Source organism: Calliopsis andreniformis, chromosome 9, assembly GCF_051401765.1.
Source record: "Calliopsis andreniformis isolate RMS-2024a chromosome 9, iyCalAndr_principal, whole genome shotgun sequence".
Lineage (NCBI taxonomy): Eukaryota > Metazoa > Arthropoda > Insecta > Hymenoptera > Andrenidae > Calliopsis > Calliopsis andreniformis.
In genome coordinates this window covers 11,492,223-11,513,483 of record NC_135070.1, presented here as the reverse complement: position 1 = coordinate 11,513,483, position 21,261 = coordinate 11,492,223, and the positions used below count along the sequence as shown (strand labels likewise).

The following is a 21,261-nucleotide window of genomic DNA, read 5'->3' as shown; positions in this document are numbered from 1 at the left end:
AGTAGTCGTTCTGAATTGTGAAAGTTAGCAGGATTGCTGAAAGCAGAAAATTAATTGTACATAATACATTGTTGTCACTTATTTATTTACGATTCTTTTTCATGTTACGTAATTTATTATCATTAGATATCATTGCTTTTGCAGCGGCATAAAGCGAAGTAAAAGTGAAAAAGAAAAAGTCGCAGAGTCGAGAAACGGCTCAGATAGCGTGAATGAAAAGGGAAACTCATTTTTACCAAGCTGCGAAGAGCAAGCAGCGTTCGACACTTGAATCGTGTCGTTGCCAAATCTTTGGAATACAAACAGTCGCGCCTGTTTGCCTAGCAAGAAAAACTTTCACTCCTTTATAGAAGAATGTCCCCAAAGAGATGTCTTTCCATAACAAAATCATGAAATTCTTGAATTTGTACTTATCTGTTAATCGAATGCTACTCACTTTCACGCTGCAGTAATACAAAATATTTATTGTGTCCCATGGGACAGGTAAAAGTAAAAGCCATCGATTTTTGAAGAAGCCAAAAAGAGATAGTATCAGCGCATCTTCGAATGTAAATACGCATTATAAATCATGATTATGAAACGAAATACGGTTTTTGCAACAAGCGAATAATCTTTCGGATCCATTAAGATACGTATCGCCGATGTCTCAGGCAAGACTAGTCGACCCGATGTTTTCGTTTCATTGACTTTTGCTTTTTGCTGCGTTATTTGCCAAAGTTGAACGAACTGTTCGTAGATTGCAACTCGCGGAGATGTAAAGTTACTTCAACTCTGACGTTACCGTGACTGACGAGACCAATCAGTAGAGTAACCTGTCACATTTCAACTGCTAATCTATCCATGACATCAGCTGCAAACAGAGACGTAATACTCTCTTCTAATTACATAAGAAACGAATCGCTATTTTACCGAGCCATGCACATTTTTTCGTGTGGAAAATGCACGCTCTATTGTCGATTCTAATGACAAGGTGAAAGCGTCCTTCGACTCGATGAAACTGAAAATCGTCAAATAACTCGATGATGAATGCTTCTTGTGCGTTGTGGAGATTGAACTTGTCATCATCATCTCTAGTTATCTAGAGTTTCTGAATTCTATTGAATTTTTTTGACACAGCTTAATGCCTAATAGGATGAAACAGCTTTCCATAGTAACAAGAAGCTACAAAAATGTATGTCGCAAGATTTCGAAATTCTGAATCTTCTTTGACGTTGTCATTCGCTGATAAAGCTGATTCGCACAGTATGATTGGATTAATAGAATCTACTGAAGGAGCTCCATAGCCTTATTTTCTTGAAAGACATAGAAATGTAAAAATTTGAATATTTGAAAATTGAAATATTTGAAGATTTGAAAATTTGAATATTTGAATATTTGAATATTTGAAGATTTAAAAATTTGAATATTCGAAGATTTAAAAATTTGAATATTTAAATATTCGAAGATTTGAAAATTTGAATATTTAAATATCCACTTATTTGAAAATTTGAATATGTAACGGAGTGAATCGAAGCAATTTGGAATTCTAAAATTAAGTATTAGGTTTTGGACAAAAGGAAGGTGAGTGTTGCCTATATAGGTACTTACCAAGGTTCCATATTCTGTGTTCATAGGTATCTCTTACAACACTTTAACAATCGTGTTCTACTAAGTAGTCCTACACCTTGAAAATCTTCTACACCTATGACTTGCATTTTGTGGTCGCTTCATGGAGAGCCGCAAGATAGAGTCCAAAGGTAGGCGTCTTTACGAAGGTTGCGTATTACTCTTCTCAACCGATTTCGTATTACTCGCGGCGGGATCCTCGATCCTTGTTTGATTAATTGTGATTTCACGTGAATCGGTATATCATGGTTTCTGGCTCTCCATTCAATTGGATAAAGAACGTGTCGCAACATTTCACATATTTCACGTGAGTTGGAGAAAAAAAGAAAAATGCATAGCAAATCGCACACGTACAAGAATAAATACGTGACCCTCATTTTAAAAACAGATTGCAGTAATTCCGATGAAAATTAATTTCTAACGATGCGTTTACTTTGGCAAGCCGTGGAATATGTATGAACTTCGAAGTCTTTGTAGAGTTCCGTTTCATGTGAAAGTGTTTGCCGATTGCAGTATATTCCTTGATTTATTGAGAAATTTATTTACTCAATTTATAGAACCCTAATTATCTGTACTTGCTTAAACAAAGCTTTAGATGGTAAGGTGATGAAGAAATATCAAGCTCATGAAATATTGTTCTTGATGAGTTTCGGAATTCGAAATTGAAACATTTTAAGAGATCTTATATAGTAGATATATTCGTAATAGTTTGTGCAATGGTCGAGAAGATCCATTGAACTCGAATTAATGAATCAGTTTCATTTAGAATTAATAATTAAGGTGGTTCCATCTTCTCTTTCCCCAAAGCAGTCGTGGCAACTATTTTCTCCAAATTTTCAGTTTCGTCGATGAATTTTAACATTGCCACATTTCACCTTATATCGAAAATCTGTTCGGCTATGTAACCTCACTTTCACCTTTTACAGAAACACCAAACCGGCTATATTCAATTTAAGAAGATTCTCTTATACAGTCCTTCGTCAGTTATAACATTTTTCTTTTTAATCAGTCTTGACAGTTCATAAACGTATAGGGCAAAGTCACGACTATGATGCAATGGTTACCACCTGGTCAGTTCGAATCGAGAAGTATTATATGGCATAATTTTGCTTAATATAGCGTTGTGCTATTAGTCATTACATGACAGAAAATCAAATATTGGGAAATTGCAATGACCACGTGAAAGTTAACTCTGCAGAATTAGACTATACAAATAAAAGAAGAGCAATTCCTTTTACATTTATTTTCCAATCTGTTTTTAGTTTAAAAAAGATATAACAAACTTGTACACAATGGTTTCGTTGTAAAAAATTATACATTATTGCAATAAAGTTACAATCGTAAAGTACTCTCGTAATCAAACGTAAAAAACTAGGTTTGCAACATAAATGATTGCAACTGTAGCGGCAATTTGTGTCTTAAGTAAAACCAGTTTTTATTAGGTCTACCGTGTAACGTAGTATATATACAACTACTGACTTCAGTTAATAGACAAATTATTTAATTCAAGTTCTTTTTATTAATTGTACTGACACGAATTTATAAGCGTGCGTTTATTTAATATGATATAGATAGCGCAATGATTCGCAAATCAATACCTATGTGTATTGAAACTTATTTCATACTCTAAAACGTAATGACTATTTCCCAAGGAATGCAAACATAGTCGGCAAGTACATATTTGAGATGAGGTAATTGATTATGTCTTTCATCGATACGGTTCATTACACTTCAGTTTCAATTCACATTCGTGACTCAGTTCAATTTACTACACCTTTTACTTATGTTACGTTTACACGCGTTAACACATTGTATCATTTCAATAACAAAAGTACATTCAACTCTAAACTGTTTTTTTCTTTAAACATATTTCGTGTCATGCAAAGTCTCGATGCAAAGTAAATAACGATTTCTAACGATTTTAATTGGAACGGGGACATTTCTCTCTAGACTAAACGATGAAAATTCATTAAGCTCATCAGAAGGTTCAAGAGATTTGTATTTTTTCTTATATTTCTTGTAGTTCCTTTCAAACAGAGACTACAGGTGCGACTTAAGGAGGGTCTTGCGACAGAAGCACTTCCATCAGACGTGTAATCTTGCGCCATCCAATGTGCGCATTCTTTAGATCAATGCCATAAAAAGTTCTTGCTCTTCTTTAATAAAAGAAAAAAAATACGGACCGTTAAAAAACATTTTCTAAAGCGTTGCATAAGCATGCATGTACATCTGAAATGGGTATTCATTGTTTAGGAGTTACGCTCGTTAAACCGTGCATAAGTATTACTAATACGTACTGAAGTCTATGAAGTCATAAAATTATGAAATGATCCAATGAAATTTCAGAACTTCGCAGATTTTGGAACTTCGCAGATCGATATTCAATTCTTCGAGATTCTGTAACAAGGTTAAATTAATATTAGGATAGATACAACAAGTGAATATAATTATTCATATTTATATGAGTGAAAGGAAAACCAGTTCGATAAAAAAGTCTTCAATCATAATCATATTACTCTACATATTATGATGACAAATTACGAAAGTCGTTAAAAAAATGTTGCTATTCCTAACAATAATATTTTTCTGTATTTCCACAAATATTCTCCAAAAATGATTTTTCATCAATAATTCTTAATTGAACACATGTATTATTTTGTCAGAAGACTCCTTGCATCCCTATGTCAATTTTGATTTCGAAGTGAATTTCATTTCGTTCTCAAAACAACGTCGCTGCTAATTGTAATTAAAATCTCGTCCCTTCCTCGAAACAACAATGAATAATGACGAATGTTAATCGTGTCCGTCCAGTATAAAATTAACATCACCAAGGTTCAGTGTTACTTTTAGAGCGCAGCATCAGCGAATATGGTTTTGAAAAATATTTTATATTGCGTTTGGCTTTTCAATTATAGAAATATTGGGGAACTTCCAGGTGGATTTGAATATAAAGTTTCTCGTAATAAAAAATAGTGAATGGACGATATTATGAATATCAAGTACAATTGTACTATCAGATTACGAGGTGTCCATTAAGCCTGAAAATAATCGTACTTATGACAGAGTTATGTGGTCGTAAAGCAAAGGAATTTTGAAGTCATTAGTCGAGTGCGACGAATTATGTAGGTATATCATATTCGCAACACGTGTACGCAAGGTGTGTCCTCACATTCATTCCCGAAATACTGAACACGTGGCTGATCTTTGACTTTTACACTGAATAAATTACCTCTAAGATGCGTACAGGTCGATCGAAGAATTCAACGAACCGTTTTTACCTCCACGAGGTTCCGATCGAACTAGATTTTGCAGTCAATAGCACTAGTTGTGAAACACGCGTTTATGGGTCAAGTGAGAGAATAACTAAAAAATGTAATAAAGAATGAATCTGTGTGTCAGCTTACTAAGCGAAAATCAGCTTAGTAACTAACGAGCATTAGTGCTCGGCAAGAGCTGAAAGTATAGAGGTACCTCAGGCACGAGCAGAATTACACCTGATTCGTTTCAACTAGACTGGAAATAATTAGACATGCTTAGAGTAAAAAGACATGATTATTACTCAATTCGAGTAATGGGGTAAACAGGATTAAAGGAAACGATGTAGACTGAGCTCCTTCCGTTCCTTTTATTCTATGTGAATAACAGTAATCGTTTTTGCAAATTCTTTCTACACCTTTTTAACCATCGTCGTCTTTTTGAGAGATCCGTTCAAACGAGTAATGTCAAATGAAAAAAGAGAAATGTTTGCTTAATACTTTCACTGATTTCCAGATTAGTAATTCAGGTAGATTGAGTGAAGAAGATTATAGAATCTATTTTAAGCTACTATTTCTATCTATTGAGCAATTTTTTGAAATCAAACTCGGAAATATCTCACTTTCGACGAGTGATATAATTGATAGATCAAATTTGCATGTTCACCACCTGTCCACGACGAAAATAACAAGGAATTTAAGAAAGTTCTTGCAGACGAAGATAGAGGGGGACTTCATTATCATGTCTCTGAGAGGTATATGAGTTAATCGTTACGTACATTATGTGTCATTCTAGATGGATTCCATAATCCTTCTATCATTCTAGACGGTAAGCAACTTTTTCTTTTGGTACAGTGTTTCTCTGAAAATTGTCTGTTTTGCATAAAGCATGATTGAGACACTTCGATGCATTGAATCTCATGAATGAGAATCTTTTGCCGCCATCGACGATACGACATGATAGCTCGAAACGGTTCACGTACTTTCACATTCTTTCGAACTTATCCAACTCTTCCAGCTTTCAGACGAGTTATCGAATCATCTCACGTGCCGAAATTTCAATCGACAATAATTTCGTGTGGGATTTCTTGACACGTATTTTCTATCATAGAGAATAATTTCGTTGCTAGTCGAGCAACTTGGTTCGAGGGGAGTGGGGATCTGTCTTTTTGGTGAAAGTATACTTTATTAGAATTCAAATTTATAAATGTACGATTATGATTAGCAATAGGAGAAATATGAAGGACGTCAAATCTCCATTTGGGTAGGACGAGGAATGATAATCTGTCACCATTTTATTGATGGATTTAGCTGTAGGCTAAAGGTAGACAGGTTTCAAATTTATTTCAAATAATTATTGAAATTAATTCAAATTTTAAGAATGTACATAAATTGTACAGTAATAGTCATTAAAACTCTTCATTCACGCAGTTGGTTATTTTCTTAGTAGTAATATCAAGTTTTCTTCTGTGTATAATATGAAAGGTCTGCTTATAAAGACAGTTATGTTAACATTATTTAGTAATATATGAAACTCTCCATAACATAGGTAACGGAAGTAGTAGTATATTCATTAAGATTTTCTTGTTGCATGCAGCTAACAGTTTCCAGTTCTCGCATTTTATTTCTTACATACTGGCTACAGGTTCAGTGTCGTGAATGTGATAGAAAAATCTCCGGTCCCGTAAGTGGAAAAGGAGGGAATCGGGTTTGTGCGTGAACTATTTTAACCTTTCAGTCTTTTCGTCGATGCGTTATTTTCTTTGGCGCTGGCCTTGAGTAACGGAGTAATATGCGAGAGGTAAAAGTGGGGTAGTGAACTTGCCTGTTGCCATTAAACTAGTTATCCAAGAATGTAATAAGCGGACACCGCGTCGTGGAAATCACATGACACGCATGGACACACATCGAACACGGTCATTGCTCAATGTTGCATGTCCTCCTATAAACATACCGAGTATTTTGCTTCAAGTTGACCGACTGCTATATGTCATGTCAGTTGAACAAATAGGACTGATCGTGCGTCGTCAAATCTGTATGATTAGATAGAAGACAGATGTAAGAATGTACTTAACGTTCAATTTTTCGAATATTGAAATCTCAAAATCTTGGAATCTTGAAATATTTAAATTTCCAAACTTTCAAATTTTCAAATTTTCAAATTTTCAAATTTTCAAATTTTCAAACTTTCAAATTTTCAAATCTTCAAATCTTTAAATTTTTACATCTCTACATCTTGAAATTTTCAAATCTTGAATTCACCAAATCTTCAAATTTAAAAATTTCCAAATCTTCAGGTCTTCAAATCTTGAATTCCCCATATCTTGAAATTTTCAAATCTTCAAACCTATAGATATACAAATCTTCAAATCTTTAGATTTTCAAATCTGCAAATCATTAAATTTTTCAACAGACTAAGTTGACAGAGACTCATTAAGATATAAGTGGTATGGTTGAAAGAGCTCTTCTCCTAGTTATGTATAAAATATCATAACATTAGACCACTTCCATACATAGATATCCTTAAAGCAAAAGAAATTCAATCATAGCAATATCTCTCGATATTACCCTTCTTTTTCCTGTCCCATCAACGAACTGGCCAGGCTTTATGCGAACGGGAACTCTTCAATCCCATAACCGTTCATCTTCGTTATCGAGTTGTTCACCTGAAAGTGATGCGCAGTTACAGCCACCTCGTCCGCGTTTAACGTCCCTAGGAGACGGTATTATTTACCTGTCGTGGCCTCAATTAATCCGCCGGCAAAGTGGCGAACTTGTGAAACGACGTCAGTGCCATTTACTGCATCCTGACATGCCCAATCCTCTCGGCTGATCTCACGCGCGCCGTTGGTCACCGACAAACCGTGACTCGCGAGCGTACGTTCGCGCGCGACGCGGTGAATGCTAAGAAATCGCCGGGAATCAGAATCAAGTTTCGATGACGAAAGTAGGCGTCGATGTACACCGCAAGCGAAAGAATGCCGTCTTGGCACTGAGGCCGCCGCTCGAGTGCCGACAACTGGGAAAAAGGCACGCTCCTCGTTGTCGTCTTCGTCGCGATTACGTGCCGACCAAACGTAAACAGTCATAGGAATGATGGATTTAGTAAATAACAGTTGCCACTTTGTGAAGAAACGTCCTATTACGTATTCGAGGGGCGGCCCTCGCCTCTAGCGAGACGAAATCGCCTGAAGACTATCGAACGCTGGCCGCACGCCTGTTCTGCTTCAAACGTTGCGAGAGAGAACGATAAGGTCTAGAGATTGCTGAAATGGGAGCAAGGATTCTGAACTGGTACCCTGGGGGAATTGAAGGGAATTCTCTGATGGAAGAACGATGAGGATGATAGTTGTTCACTGTGAAGATAGAAGCGTTTAGAGTACTTCCTTGATGTAGGTATTTAACACATTGACTGTCATGTCAGTCGTATGTTTATTGGTGACGATTTTTACATCGTTGTAAGTTAGGTTGATGTATACTATTAGGAATGATTTTTGAGAAGAATGTTATAGCGACAGGTAACTAGAGCAAGGAGAACACTCTAGGATACCTAAATATAGAAATGAATTAAAAATATATCTGTTTTAAGTTAGAGACACTGCCAAAGTGATCTTATTTTTAGTGAATTTAGTGTGACAGTCAACGTGTTAAAATCACATATATTTCTCTTTTGATCGATTGGATCAAATCATTTATGAAATTTTATGAGATAGTAGTCTAAATTATTTCGAAATATAATCAGTCATTATTCGAAATTAAAAGGAAAGTGATCAGAAATTAGAAATCGCATATTTGTGGAAGGAAAAGCAGAAGTGATTCCTTCGTATGGATTCCAAGTAGTAAAATCGACGATAAGTCAACCGCGGCGCGCGAAGTAGCAGTAGACAATATATAGGCAGACTAAATCAGTATATCACGCGTTATTGTCGTTCGATATAGTTGCTAACTAAGCGTGGATGATACGCTCATAAAGTAATTATTTTAATTTGTATCGTATTTACGAGTGCACGCGCTGACTAGTTCGATCGTTAAAATTCATGCAATTCATTTCTGTGATATTGCTTCATAATTATAGGTCATATAATATTACAGACGTACTTTCTAGGCGGAATTATATGTTTGGATCTTAACTAATCCACAACTTTGATACAAATAGTCAACTTGAAAAATTAAATACTTATGTTATCTGTCCTTTCATTTTATTGGTGGAACCAGTATCCGTCAAATATTCGATGCAGCGTACAAATGTGAAATTGTCTTCTTCATACAGAAATTGTTCATGTTTTATGATCAATTTTTCCACTAACAATAAATTTTTCTTTTCTTTTTACAGAGTAGACCAAGCTCGCGAGTCTACAGGACGAATGTCACAAGAATGATGAGTTCCATGCAAACACAGTTACCCGGATCTTTGCACGATTACCAAGTCGATCCATACCGCCTTCTGGAAGATGATCTTAAGGATATCTACGACGATATACGGGAGGTGAGTCACACCTGTCATATGCTTACGCTCAAATTATTCTTATGAATGGCGAGAAGTCGTCGTTTTAATTCACAAATCTTTCTCGTTACTATCGATTTAATTGTTTGCACGTTTCATTCCGTCGCTTTCTAGAAAAAGAAATGCATCCCGTTCCACGTAACGATCGGTTCAATTACGCAGAAGAATGTGGAAGTCGAACCCCGTAAAAAGAAATACAAATTACGTACTTTTTATAGATTTCGTGAAACTATAGAAACGTCAAAACATGGCAGCGAAAGAAAGCGTGGCTTGAACTAAGAATAAGAGAATTAGTAAATTCTTCATTCAGTGTTCTATAACAACTTAATTAGAGACAATCTTTCACCTAATATAGTAATTAGAAGTATTTCTATCTCCTCATAAGCGCAGTTATTACTAGCCACTAGCTAATTGTAAGTGAAACTACAGAATAACAATAATTAAAGTTATTCTCTAGTAGTATAAATTACCCACACATATCCAAAATAGAAAAAAAAAAAAAAAAACAAGAAATAGTGATGTTTCCATCACAGCTAAGTTGCTCACTTTTTTTATAGACTCTTCTAAAAGATACGAAATTATCTCAAGATAACGAAACGTATTTCTATACAAACTTCGATTCCCGATCTCGATCTCAGGTACTCTCTGGCCTGCGTTGCATTCCTCGAGGCGGATCGAACGATTCATCGAAATCAATTTCCTGCTGCCATTTTTGGTGCAAACCGCACCGATTCGATCCGAATCGCCAAATACTTCCGTCAGGGCGAGCAAACAGGAAGAGTTCGATCAGACCGGAAAGAAAAACAGTGTCACTAGTAATCTCGCCTGTGAAGGCGGTAGAGGGGAGAATTCATCGATTTGCATCATCGGTACTTTCGTTGTTACGCGATGTGACGGTACACCTGGCCGCTGGGATTCTCTTTTCGTCTGTCGTCTAGCTTCCAGACGACACGACGAGACGGTCGTTCGCGACACATAATTATAAATATTTATAGTGAGGAATGCCATTTTCACGACAGGGCGCCTCTGTTTAAGGCGCTTCAAGCGCTAGCGAAAGCAGGCCCGCGACTTCACGGTCTGCATATATGGCCAAGAGTAGAACTTTTACTCACGGTCGCGGCTAGATGCCATTGTGTTTGCGTATGCGCATGCAAACGCGTTTAGAAAGCACTTTTCTCATTGCACCATGGAACGCTATAACGCGACTCGTCACGCAATTACGTGTCATTGAGTAGAATGGTTCATATGATTCCTCGATTAATTAGCTGGCGAAGGTTGTTGGGAACTTGGCGTGGAGGTCATACTCGTAGTATAATGCACTGCTCAACAAAATTACTGAGTGACGATAACTCCATCAAAAATCATCGTAGAACCATGATCTTTTTTTTTAAACTGCAGCCTGAGATCTTTACTTTTAGATACTATGTCTCGATTTTAAGTTTAAAACTCTTCTACCATTGTAAACCCTTAAATCTGAGGGTATGTTTGTCACATTGAAAACTGTAAAGTTTGATGTGATACACGGACTTGCCAAAATTTTTTCCGGGAATTTCGCTTGTAGCAGCATAAAGTTCGATCCTTTCCCTTTAATTTACAAAAAAAATCAAGTCGCTGCGATTTTTTTTCGCAAAGTTACAGCGCTTTAAAGTAAACCTTGCATTTATACAGTATATCTGATAGTATGGATACATAACAAAAATACAAGGTTTACGTTAAAGTGCTGTAACTTTGCGAAAAAAAATCGTAGCGACTTGATTTTTTTTGTAAATTAAAGGGAAAGGATCGAACTTTATGCTTGCATTTATACAGTATATCTGATAGTATGGATACATAACAAAAATACAAGGTTTACTTTAAAGCGCTGTAACTTTGCGAAAAAAAATCGCAGCGACTTGATTTTTTTTGTAAATTAAAGGGAAAGGATCGAACTTTATGCTGCTGCAAACGAAATCCCCGGAAAAAATTTTGGCAAATCTGTGTATCCCGTCAAACTTTGTAGTTTTCAACGTAACAAACATACCCTCAGATTTAAGGGTTTACAATGGTAGGGAAGTATTAAACTTAAAATCGAGACATAGTGTCTGAAAGTAAAAATGTCAAGCTTCAATGTAAAAAAAAGATCATGATTCTACGATAATTTTTCGCTGCGTTATCGTCAGTTAAAGTTGACTAATTTTTGCTCGAAATTTTCTATGGCATAATTTGTTACTCTTAGCTTTCTAGGTTACATATTGTAGGAAATTATGACATTATCATAGAAAAATTAAAAAGAATTGGTATACTTATAAACAGTAGCTAGTCGCATGTCCTTGTCTTCCGGTACTCAAAGAGTGGAACGTAAATTCGCGGAGTCTAATGCGACGAAAGAATGCGACTTTTCGTTTCGCTCTACTTTCTTTGAGCTAATAAATAGAAATATTAGTTTAAAGGCGATTAAGTATCTAAATTAAGGATGTCTATGTTTAATTCTGTACGTTAAAAAGAATACGCAGGTTGAATAGTTGCCAAAGTGTGATACGAAAGTTGAATTGAAATTTGTTCGTGTATAGAAATCTTCGAAAGAATAGAACTTAACTAAAAGTTCAGCTGATCATTTTCTTCAAAGGGATGCTTAATGAAACCTCAATTTTAATTCTTTCATTTAAGATTACTCAAGTTGAATTTATGGAATAGTCTATGGTGAAAGCGTTGCATTAGTAAGCGACTTTGAACTCTACAGAAATGTATTGAATAGGAGAAATACTGTGCAGTCAAGATAGTGATCTTACCGTGATGCTCAACTACCAGAGGGTGATTCCAAGAAGTAGAACAAGCTATAACTCTTTTCTAAGCAAAGACATAGAAATTCAGTGAGCTAAGCTTCTTACAGTTTAGAGAAATCTAACTTCGTATGGCTACTTTTGTCGTAGATGTACTTCATGTGGAAACTGCAATTGCAACTTTGCAGTAACGATCTTACTTGATTCAAACTCTGAACGTCTGGCTACTTTCATAGAAAAAACATCTGCAATCTCTGTGTATCGTCTGTACAATTTTTATAGGCTAATCAAGGTATCTTTATCGCCTGATACATTCAATCCAGCAGGTGATATAATTATTTCGAGCAATGCAGTGTTGCATACGTGCGTTTACAGTTAAGATCGTCAGTAAGTCGATCCGTGTGCAGGGGTTTTGTCGTGTAACTTCCGATGACATGGCCGAAATGGACACACGGAAACTGTCTCTGACGTAAGTTTGCAAAACGAGCCGCTAACGAACGTTCCTTTCGACTTTGGCCAAATTCCAGGACGAACTTTCAGCAGGTGTCGCGGCTGGAATTCAAAGCGATCCTCCTCCGCTTTTACTTGTTCCTCTCCTTCTTCTATGGTGCTTACAACCAACTACCGACTGGGCTCGTCACGTATGCGAATCATCATCGGCTTATGGACATCGATTGTCTATGCGCGAGCACCAGCGCTTGATAAATTGGTTTAGAATAAAATATGTAACGCCTGCATTGAATTGAAATACTGTGTACCGATTCGTGCGCGCCTAACTGGTTCAACGTCACTTTGAATACATATTCTAACTGTTTCGGACTGATAACTAGTTTGCTCTCGATGATAGTTCAGTGAACTCGATGCATGTTATGTTATTAGGGAAAATATAATGGATCAAGAGTCATTTCTGATATCAGATAAGCGAGGACTTATGTGATGTCGATTTAAGTACTGATTTCTTTTGGGAATCACGAATTATAACAGGTGTCAGATGCTAGGAACTTAAATGATTAGAGGTGGATTCGTGAAATAGCAACAGATTACACTTGGAAAATTTAAAATCTGGAAAGTACGTAAAATTTTGTAATGATTATCTATTAATAGATAACAGTTCTAAAGCAGTTCTCAGCTACTAGTAACTTAAATGATTGGGGATGAATTCATGAAATAGCAGAGAACTGCACTTGGAAAATCTTCTGCCTCGCAAGTAAAATCCTGTAAATCTGTGTTATACCGCATAAATACATTAATTAGTCCGCTGAAGATGAGAGCGTTGCATTTTTCTTAATAACCAGAATTCCGTTTCACTGCTCGAAGTCAAGGTTACGTCTACCATTGTTCCAGATCCTCGTCAGGAACACAACGCAGGAGGAGTTGCAAACTATGGCGACGTACTACTTCGACGGCAAGGGAAAGGCATTGCGGCCGATGGTAGCAATTCTCATGGCACGGGCTATCAATTACCACAAGGAAAGAAAGTGAGTTGTGAGAGGCACGCCTTTGCGGATTCTCTCAAGTTCGCTGTTGATCAATTTTTACGTTCCTCGGCGATTAAAGCGCTACCGCTAATTTAAATGCGCTCTTATCTTTCGTCGCGGCATCAAATGTTCTGCAAACATACGATCGTTTTAGATAAGATAAACAGCAATCGATGATCTTGTTTAAGTAACTTAATGAAGTGGTCTGTTTGAAAATATTCCAAGAATTTATAATGAGACGGAATTGTGTTTCAAATTCGAGAAATCACTTCGAAAGCAATTACTTGCTGTCGTCAGTTCACCGACAACGATGAATATGAATGAGGCGTTGCGTGCGAATAAAAACTAGTGTAGCGTATGCTATCGCATATGCTCAACGAATTGTAAATAATGGTAAGCATGACTTCGCCATTCGAATCACAGCGGATATAATCGGTCGAGTGAGAAGAGGCTGCTGAGTTTCATGCAGGAGACGTGCCAAATTCTTCGAGCCGCTTCTTTAAATTTTTGCTCGGTCACTCGTAGTAGTTTGCGAAGAGTAAATAGACAAAGGAACGCTCATTCATTATAATGAGGGTCATTTACTTTCTGCACTCATGAATACAAAATACAATCTTGTCAATTTCTCCCTGCATTCATGGCTGAATCATGATGCCAGCGAAATTCGTCTACTTAAATCATGAACCGTCGTATTCACTGTTTCCATTGTTTCGTCTGAGATTTTTCCATTTCTAATATCTATTACTCATTTACCATGATATTTCTGCAGAGTGAATGTAATCAGAGATTTGATAACAGATACAAATGTATAGTCAAGTCATTTGCCACTGGCAATACAGTTAGAAATGCATGAACAATTTAATCACTTCCATGTAGAATTAATCCTAAATATTCATACTAGCAGGATTTTGTAGTTCTGTAATTGCAATCAAATGAGCTGACTCTGTGCGTCACGAGGACTTCCTGTGTTATTAAGTATATAATGATGTTCTTTTTACACGGTTGTTTAAAATCACTGATAGTTGTTTATAATCATATTCGTAAGGAGGGAGTTGTTAACAGATTATTAAATGCAATCGTCTATAATAATAAGACTGTTAGAATCCTTATCTATCGAGTATATCGAACGTTTTTGTAAAGGTATGGCAGGTATTTAAATGTTTTAATCCAAAATGCATCGTAGATCGATAATTAGTAATGAATAGAAACTTTTTGTTCCAGTGATCTCTTGGCAACGCAACGACAAGTGGCGATGGTCGCCGAGATGATGCACAACGCCTCGTTAGTGCACGACGACGTAATCGACCAGCCAAACTTCCGCCGCGGTAAACCTTCGATTAACGTGGTCTGGAGCCAAAAGAAGGTAAGATTCGCTTTATTTTCTGGCCAAGGTCTGAGAAGAAGCTGGACTTCGAGGTTCAGCGAATCTCGAATTCGGCTGATTTACTGACCGATGACGTGTGTTCGAAACTGTAATACCTTCAAAATACAGGAAAAAATTTATAGTGTGATCTTATTATCGTGTGTCTGATATTCCCAGTTATGTAACTGGAGAATCGTCGGTTATCGAACCGCTTTTTGATCTTTTTTGATCTTTTTTTATCGCTTCCTTATGGACACATTTGATTTTTGGGCACATCGTATCCATTTTTTCGCGACTATTTCTTTCTTATGGGATACTTATTGAAGACTCTATTTTTTATGCACCAGTCAAATGTTCATAGGATTAATTAAGAAAAAAAAATTCGAAAGAAGTTTAAAAAATCGGGATTTACAGCAAGCAAAATGGATTCAGTCTTAAGGGTTAAACGCTCCCTTGGTCTTCGCTCGTTTCAATATTAACATACTTGAGTCGAGTTAACAAACATCCCTCGTGCTTGAAGTTTTACACGATACACCGTGAATTTCGATAATCAATCGTTTGTCGCGACGATCGATGAAGACTGTAACTCTCTCTGAAATACCAGTGGAGGAAGGAGGCTAATGCGATTCACGACTGTGCTGAACTGACCGTGCACGCTTTCTTGGCCTGGAACCGGAAACGGGCCATCTTGGTTTGGTCTGCGTACTAGCTGCCACGCTTGGCGAGATTTCGTAGAGTATCTACTGAAGCGCTGACCTCTTCTGTTCGTATAGGGAGAAAATCAGTTGCACGATTAACGGTGCTTAACGTTTGGACGAAATAGCATAAAATTAGCTCGAAAGTCAATGATTTTTCCAATTAGATCTCTTGGTAGCAGTATTTGGTGCCGGAGCCACGAACCGAATCACGATTGTTTGTTTCAAAATCACGTCTGCGAGCAGCAGACGAGTCTCTATCAACATTTATGAACGCAAACGACGTGTGTCAGGGATTGAGCAAATTTTTTGTGGAACTGGAGTACGAAATAAATAAAATAGTGTGCTGTTTTTTCGTAAAATAAGACTCTTTAAAATTGAATTAAATATTGAATTAGTAGAAATGACTAATTTTCTTGATGGATATACTTTATATATTCTTTTCTGATTATATTAATATTTCAATGAAATGTGAATTATCTTTGAAAAAAATTGATAGGAATCAAAAAAGGGGCTAACGTTAATTGAATTAATTATTTGTGTTCGAAAACTTCTTCCCTATTAGCTACATGTGATTTAGAAGTCAGTGAACAAGCAGGAATGGTTACCATTTAACAGGACTTACTAATTAATTGTTAATTACTACTCATCAGCGCGTAAAGTAATTATTCTATAGTTTAGCAATTAAGCTCACGAGCCTCATATTTTATTCATTTGAAACAATAGAATAATGAAATAGGAACAAGCAATTAAACCTAGTATTTATCTGTTGATTGAAAAATATTTATTGCTGACAGGAGCTTTAACAAATCTCTTGATTTATTATGTTTAGTACAAAACCTTTCCCTCTTATATGTAATTAAATTACAGGAAATGCGTACAGTTTAACTAACACGATAAGACAGTTCTTTTGCATTATTTCGCGATATTTAAAACAAAATCTATTTATTTGTTAAAAAGCAGAATTTGGAATTACCCTTCTATTATTTCAAATTAAAAGATAAAAATAATTCTTTAAATAATTCATTATATTGCAGAGAGTTAATGTTCCTTGTTGCTCTAAATTGTAGCGACTTCCTTGCGAAACTGGCGTACAATTTCGTAGTTTCGGTGAAACTCGAGATTTAAAATTTTTTTCACATAAAACTTTTAATTATTTTCGTAACTATACTATACTGTAAGGCATGTATACCAATAATAAGAAATTAATTCCTGAAAAGTAAGTTGAATATAATTACATATTACGACGGGATACCTACTTCTTTAGTAAAAAATTGTGTCAAATTACTATAACTTTTGCTCCTCTTTTTTTGCATTCTACTCTCTCTAGTAATTGCTAATCAAGGAGTTACTGGTACAATACAATTAAAATTAATTAGTAGGCACGAAATATATATTTCTACAAGCCACATAAATGCGACAACTTCTGATGCATCACATATGTATGTGATTTGCTGGAAGGCTTAAAAAGTGTGACGGCCTTGAGGAACAAATTAACGTGTTACAAAGAAATGGAAAGCCGACAAACAGCCACGAAAGTCTGGTGTCGAGGACTGGAAGCAACACTGGGCTAACGAATTGTGTAACAGCGCCATATTAACGGGACACTAATTGAAAGACTTCTTGCTCGTGTACATATAATAGTTATCGCCTAGTTACGTGCAAGTAACAAGACCATGGCACAAGGCTTGAAGTAATTTGAAATTCCATTTCGTTAACCACGAATTACCCAAAGAGATTCTGCGACTATGTTTAGTCATGGTAGAATGTTTCTTCAGTAATTCATTATATTTATATGAAATCAATATTTTATTTATGAAGATCAGTATTTTTCAATTCGAAGACGATATATGTTAAAAAAAAATGATATTGAATGTATAGAAAACTTCACACAACTTTTATCTACCTTTTTATTTCAACATTATGACCTGATTTTTTACTACATTATTAGAAGTCTATCAGTGACTTGAAATTTCGTTATGAAATGGAATTTGTTAATTGATGTACATTCTACTTGCCCGTATTGTATCACAGCAGTTCCTGAGCAGTCTAATCTGACTTGTTTTCACGATACGAATCACTGACCAAAAGTTATTTCCCAAGTGAATTTAGTAACTCTGAACGTAGAGAGGCTGCACCCTGTTGCTTGCCGCGCTGATTCATGCAGGCTTTACAATATCACGTTTTCCGATTGCGTTATCAGAGGTATTAAAGAGATATTAATCGATTAAGAGAACGACGTTTTCGAAAGGAAACTCTGCAGTATGTCGTCGCACTTTGACGCGCGTGAAAACGAAGCGAGAGGATGCCGGATGTGAAACTCGAAATTACGAGTCAGCTGTCATCTCGAACCCATTGTCACACGAGACAACGAAATGTCCATCCGTTTGTTCAAGTTAACGACTAACGCGCTGATTTTTCAGCTGGTTAATCGCCCAGTCTTAAGTACAACTCAACGTTTCACTTATAAGACTTTTTAACCTTTTCACGATGAAAAATGGCATAGCGAAAGTGCCTGCATTGGAATTGTTTACAGTTTGAAGAAAGCTAAAATCCTTCTAAAAAGCAAATGACGTAAAAATGCTTACGTTAGGAACATTTGAAAAGAGGGATTCTCCGCTAGATTAACATCGACAAAAAGCTTCATTTATCAGGAATAAAAGAAATATTGAAGAATATATTGAGTTACTCATGAAAGTCAGATAAAGATATTTATTTCCAGGTATTAGCAAAGTGTTGAATACATATTCATAACTCACGATTGGCATTTCATCCCTTTACTTTGAAATTTCGTAATTCATGGAAGTGGGACGTAAGATAGTTCATTAACTATGCCGGAAACAGCATTTGTCCAAAAATAAATAGCCTATGACGACAGATATAACATATTCCACACGTGTCTAGTTCACTTCAGGTGATCTTTACACTTCAGACAGTGTTGAGTAACAAATACCGCAGGAAAGTGTCGTCAAATATTACTTTAGCATTTAAAATAAATCTTCTGTTTCAAGTTACAGTGGCCTCTTTGAGTTATGTAAGCGATGCAGACACACGCTAGAGCAAATAAAATGCAACATCAATGCAGAATATATTACCTGTCAATTATAGAAAATACTATTGTTTGAAAAGTCAGGTTTCCTATAGATTAGACGGTTTGTTGCATCCAGAATATGAGCTTCGGTAACATTTTACGAACGATAGCTAGCAGGTGCTAAAAGTTATTAAGAAAGTGGTTTTAGCATTAGATACTTTGCATTCGAAGTGCTCATCTACGCGACACTGGCTCTTGCTATCTCAACATCGGAATACCGCAATTATTATCTCTATTTATTCTCCCTTGAAATGTGGCTTTCATTTTTTGACTTACATTAGCTTGTTTTGGCATTTCAACCATTCACTTGGTGTACATTCTTCGAGAATATTTCGAAATGATATTCAGTGAAAGGAAACGCGTACCTTCATTGTACGTAATCGGCTTTTTCCTAAAAATGAAAGGTCCACGTCCAGAGAATGTCATCCAGGGCGATGGGTTGAAAGGTTTAAAGTTCCTCTTACGTCATATGTTTCAGCTTGTAATTTCTAGGTGTTTTAAAGCAACCCTAATTCGTATCTTTCAGGTGGCCATGGCGGGCGATTACATTTTGGCAGTAGCGTCGATTATGATAGCGCAACTTCGAAGCGACGATGTCACTATCACGCTCAGTCAGGTAAAGTTTAATAAACACATTAGTGAAGCCATTTCTATACGAGATTGAGCTACTCAATTTAATGAACTTGAGTTACTCGTGAACTGTTTCTTCGCGCGTAGAAGCTATTCAAGATAGACGATTTAAATTTACTTTTTGAACAAGCAAAGTAAAATAGTACAATAAACTTTTTGAGTGTCACGTAAGTTACAGCGATTCTGTGTATAGAGTATCTTCTTAATATACAGTTTCATGTTATGTTCCATTTATGTTTTTTCTGTTAGTTTCTTTACGCGTGCGTAAATGTATCCACGTGCTCTAGGACCCTGATATAATCCTGATGATAAGTATTGACAAGTCCAGGTGCTTTCCAGGTCGTGTCGGACCTGGTGCAGGGTGAATTTATGCAGCTTGGCTCGAAGGAGACAGAGAATGAGAGATTCGCGCATTATCTCACGAAAACGTACCGCAAGACAGCTAGTTTGATTGCCAATTCGCTGAAAGCTGTAAGTGTAATCATTCTTCAATTCAGCTGTGCTTGAATTGATGCCCTAAAAAGCACTTTTTGTTGCAGGTGGCTCAGCTATCAGATTCTGATGAACAGATGGCAGAACTAGCTTTCCAGTACGGTAGAAATATTGGTTTAGCGTTTCAATTAGTCGACGATCTGTTGGACTTTGTTTCATCTTTGGCAGCAATGGGCAAACCTACTGCAGCTGACCTCAAGCTTGGTCTTGCGACTGCTCCAGTTTTATTTGCATGTGAACGGGTAAGTATAAGTATCTACAATGCTTTTAATAAGCAAATAAAATAGTTTAAATAATAGAACCATTTTTTTATTTAATTTATCATTGGCCCTGTAATTATTTTCCATATTTATTACAGTACCCAGAATTAAATGCGATGATCATGCGTCGGTTTCAAGAGCCAGGGGATGTCGAGAAAGCTTTCGAGCTGGTTCACAAATCGCAAGGTCTCGACCAGACGAGATTTTTAGCACGAAAACATTGCGTCGAAGCTGCAAAACTTGCACAATCTTTAGCTGAAAGTCCATACCAAAAAGGTTTGCAGGTCGTCTGCGATTTAGTGCTTAACCGTATGAAGTAGCAACGTGAACAATTGCAGTTTCATATACGCAAGAAGAACGAATTATATAGACGCGAAGAATTAACGTTGGCTCGCGAAAATAGCCAATCGATCATTTTGTATGGAAGAAGATACAACGTACCTCTTAAACGACAAACGACACGAGCTAAAGTAATGGAACGAATGTAAAAAGATTGATGGTACTTTTAAAAACATCCGATGTGCAGTACATCGACACTCGTGACTCGTGAAGAATGTGTTCGACTCGATGGTACTTAAGTGTTCTGTTGAAACTTGTATGTTTGTAACATAGAAGTTTAAAATGTTATTCACTACGGGATTGTTAAGCGAGAGTTAATTAGGTAAAGGAGAGAAACTAGGGAGAAATTATTTTTATAAATTTCGCGTGCGTAGTGTAAAAGAGACTATTGCATCATGACAATGGTTGTCTGTTAGACAATAGCGAAGCGTAAATGCGTTATCATGGAATTTTTTTAATTGATTTTTTATATGTGTTCAGAATTTGGCAATTTGAATGCAGATTATATATACATATATAAGCGTAAAATCGCTTATGAAAGTGCCTAGGTATATCTTACAAAAGAAAAACGCACCATACATAATATGTAAAGATAAGAGCGATAATATTTTATTCGCTCCATAGTACACATATTACCTGATTTTTATCAATATTGTTTATCGTAAGTGTAAATAAAATAACGACTAGGAGTAATTAGTGTATTAGGATTGGTAACTTTTCATGATTGTTCTTTTAGTAATTTTTATAACATTAAATTTAAATTCAATGAACAAAACTTTTTTTTAGTATAA

General features: G+C 36.2%; 1 protein-coding gene across 1 annotated transcript in view; it reads left to right on the top strand.

Moving 5' to 3' along the window:
• The window catches only part of Qless (decaprenyl diphosphate synthase subunit 1 qless), a 37,547-nt gene extending 16,286 nt beyond the window's left edge, over nt 1-21,261 (top strand). The window contains exons 2-8 of the mRNA XM_076385345.1: nt 9,193-9,345; nt 13,467-13,600; nt 14,822-14,963; nt 19,276-19,365; nt 19,719-19,850; nt 19,919-20,113; nt 20,230-21,261. Of these exons, the coding sequence (XP_076241460.1) occupies nt 9,193-9,345; nt 13,467-13,600; nt 14,822-14,963; nt 19,276-19,365; nt 19,719-19,850; nt 19,919-20,113; nt 20,230-20,451 (1,068 nt within the window). The 3' untranslated portion in view covers nt 20,452-21,261. The remainder of the gene's footprint in view (nt 1-9,192; nt 9,346-13,466; nt 13,601-14,821; nt 14,964-19,275; nt 19,366-19,718; nt 19,851-19,918; nt 20,114-20,229) is intronic.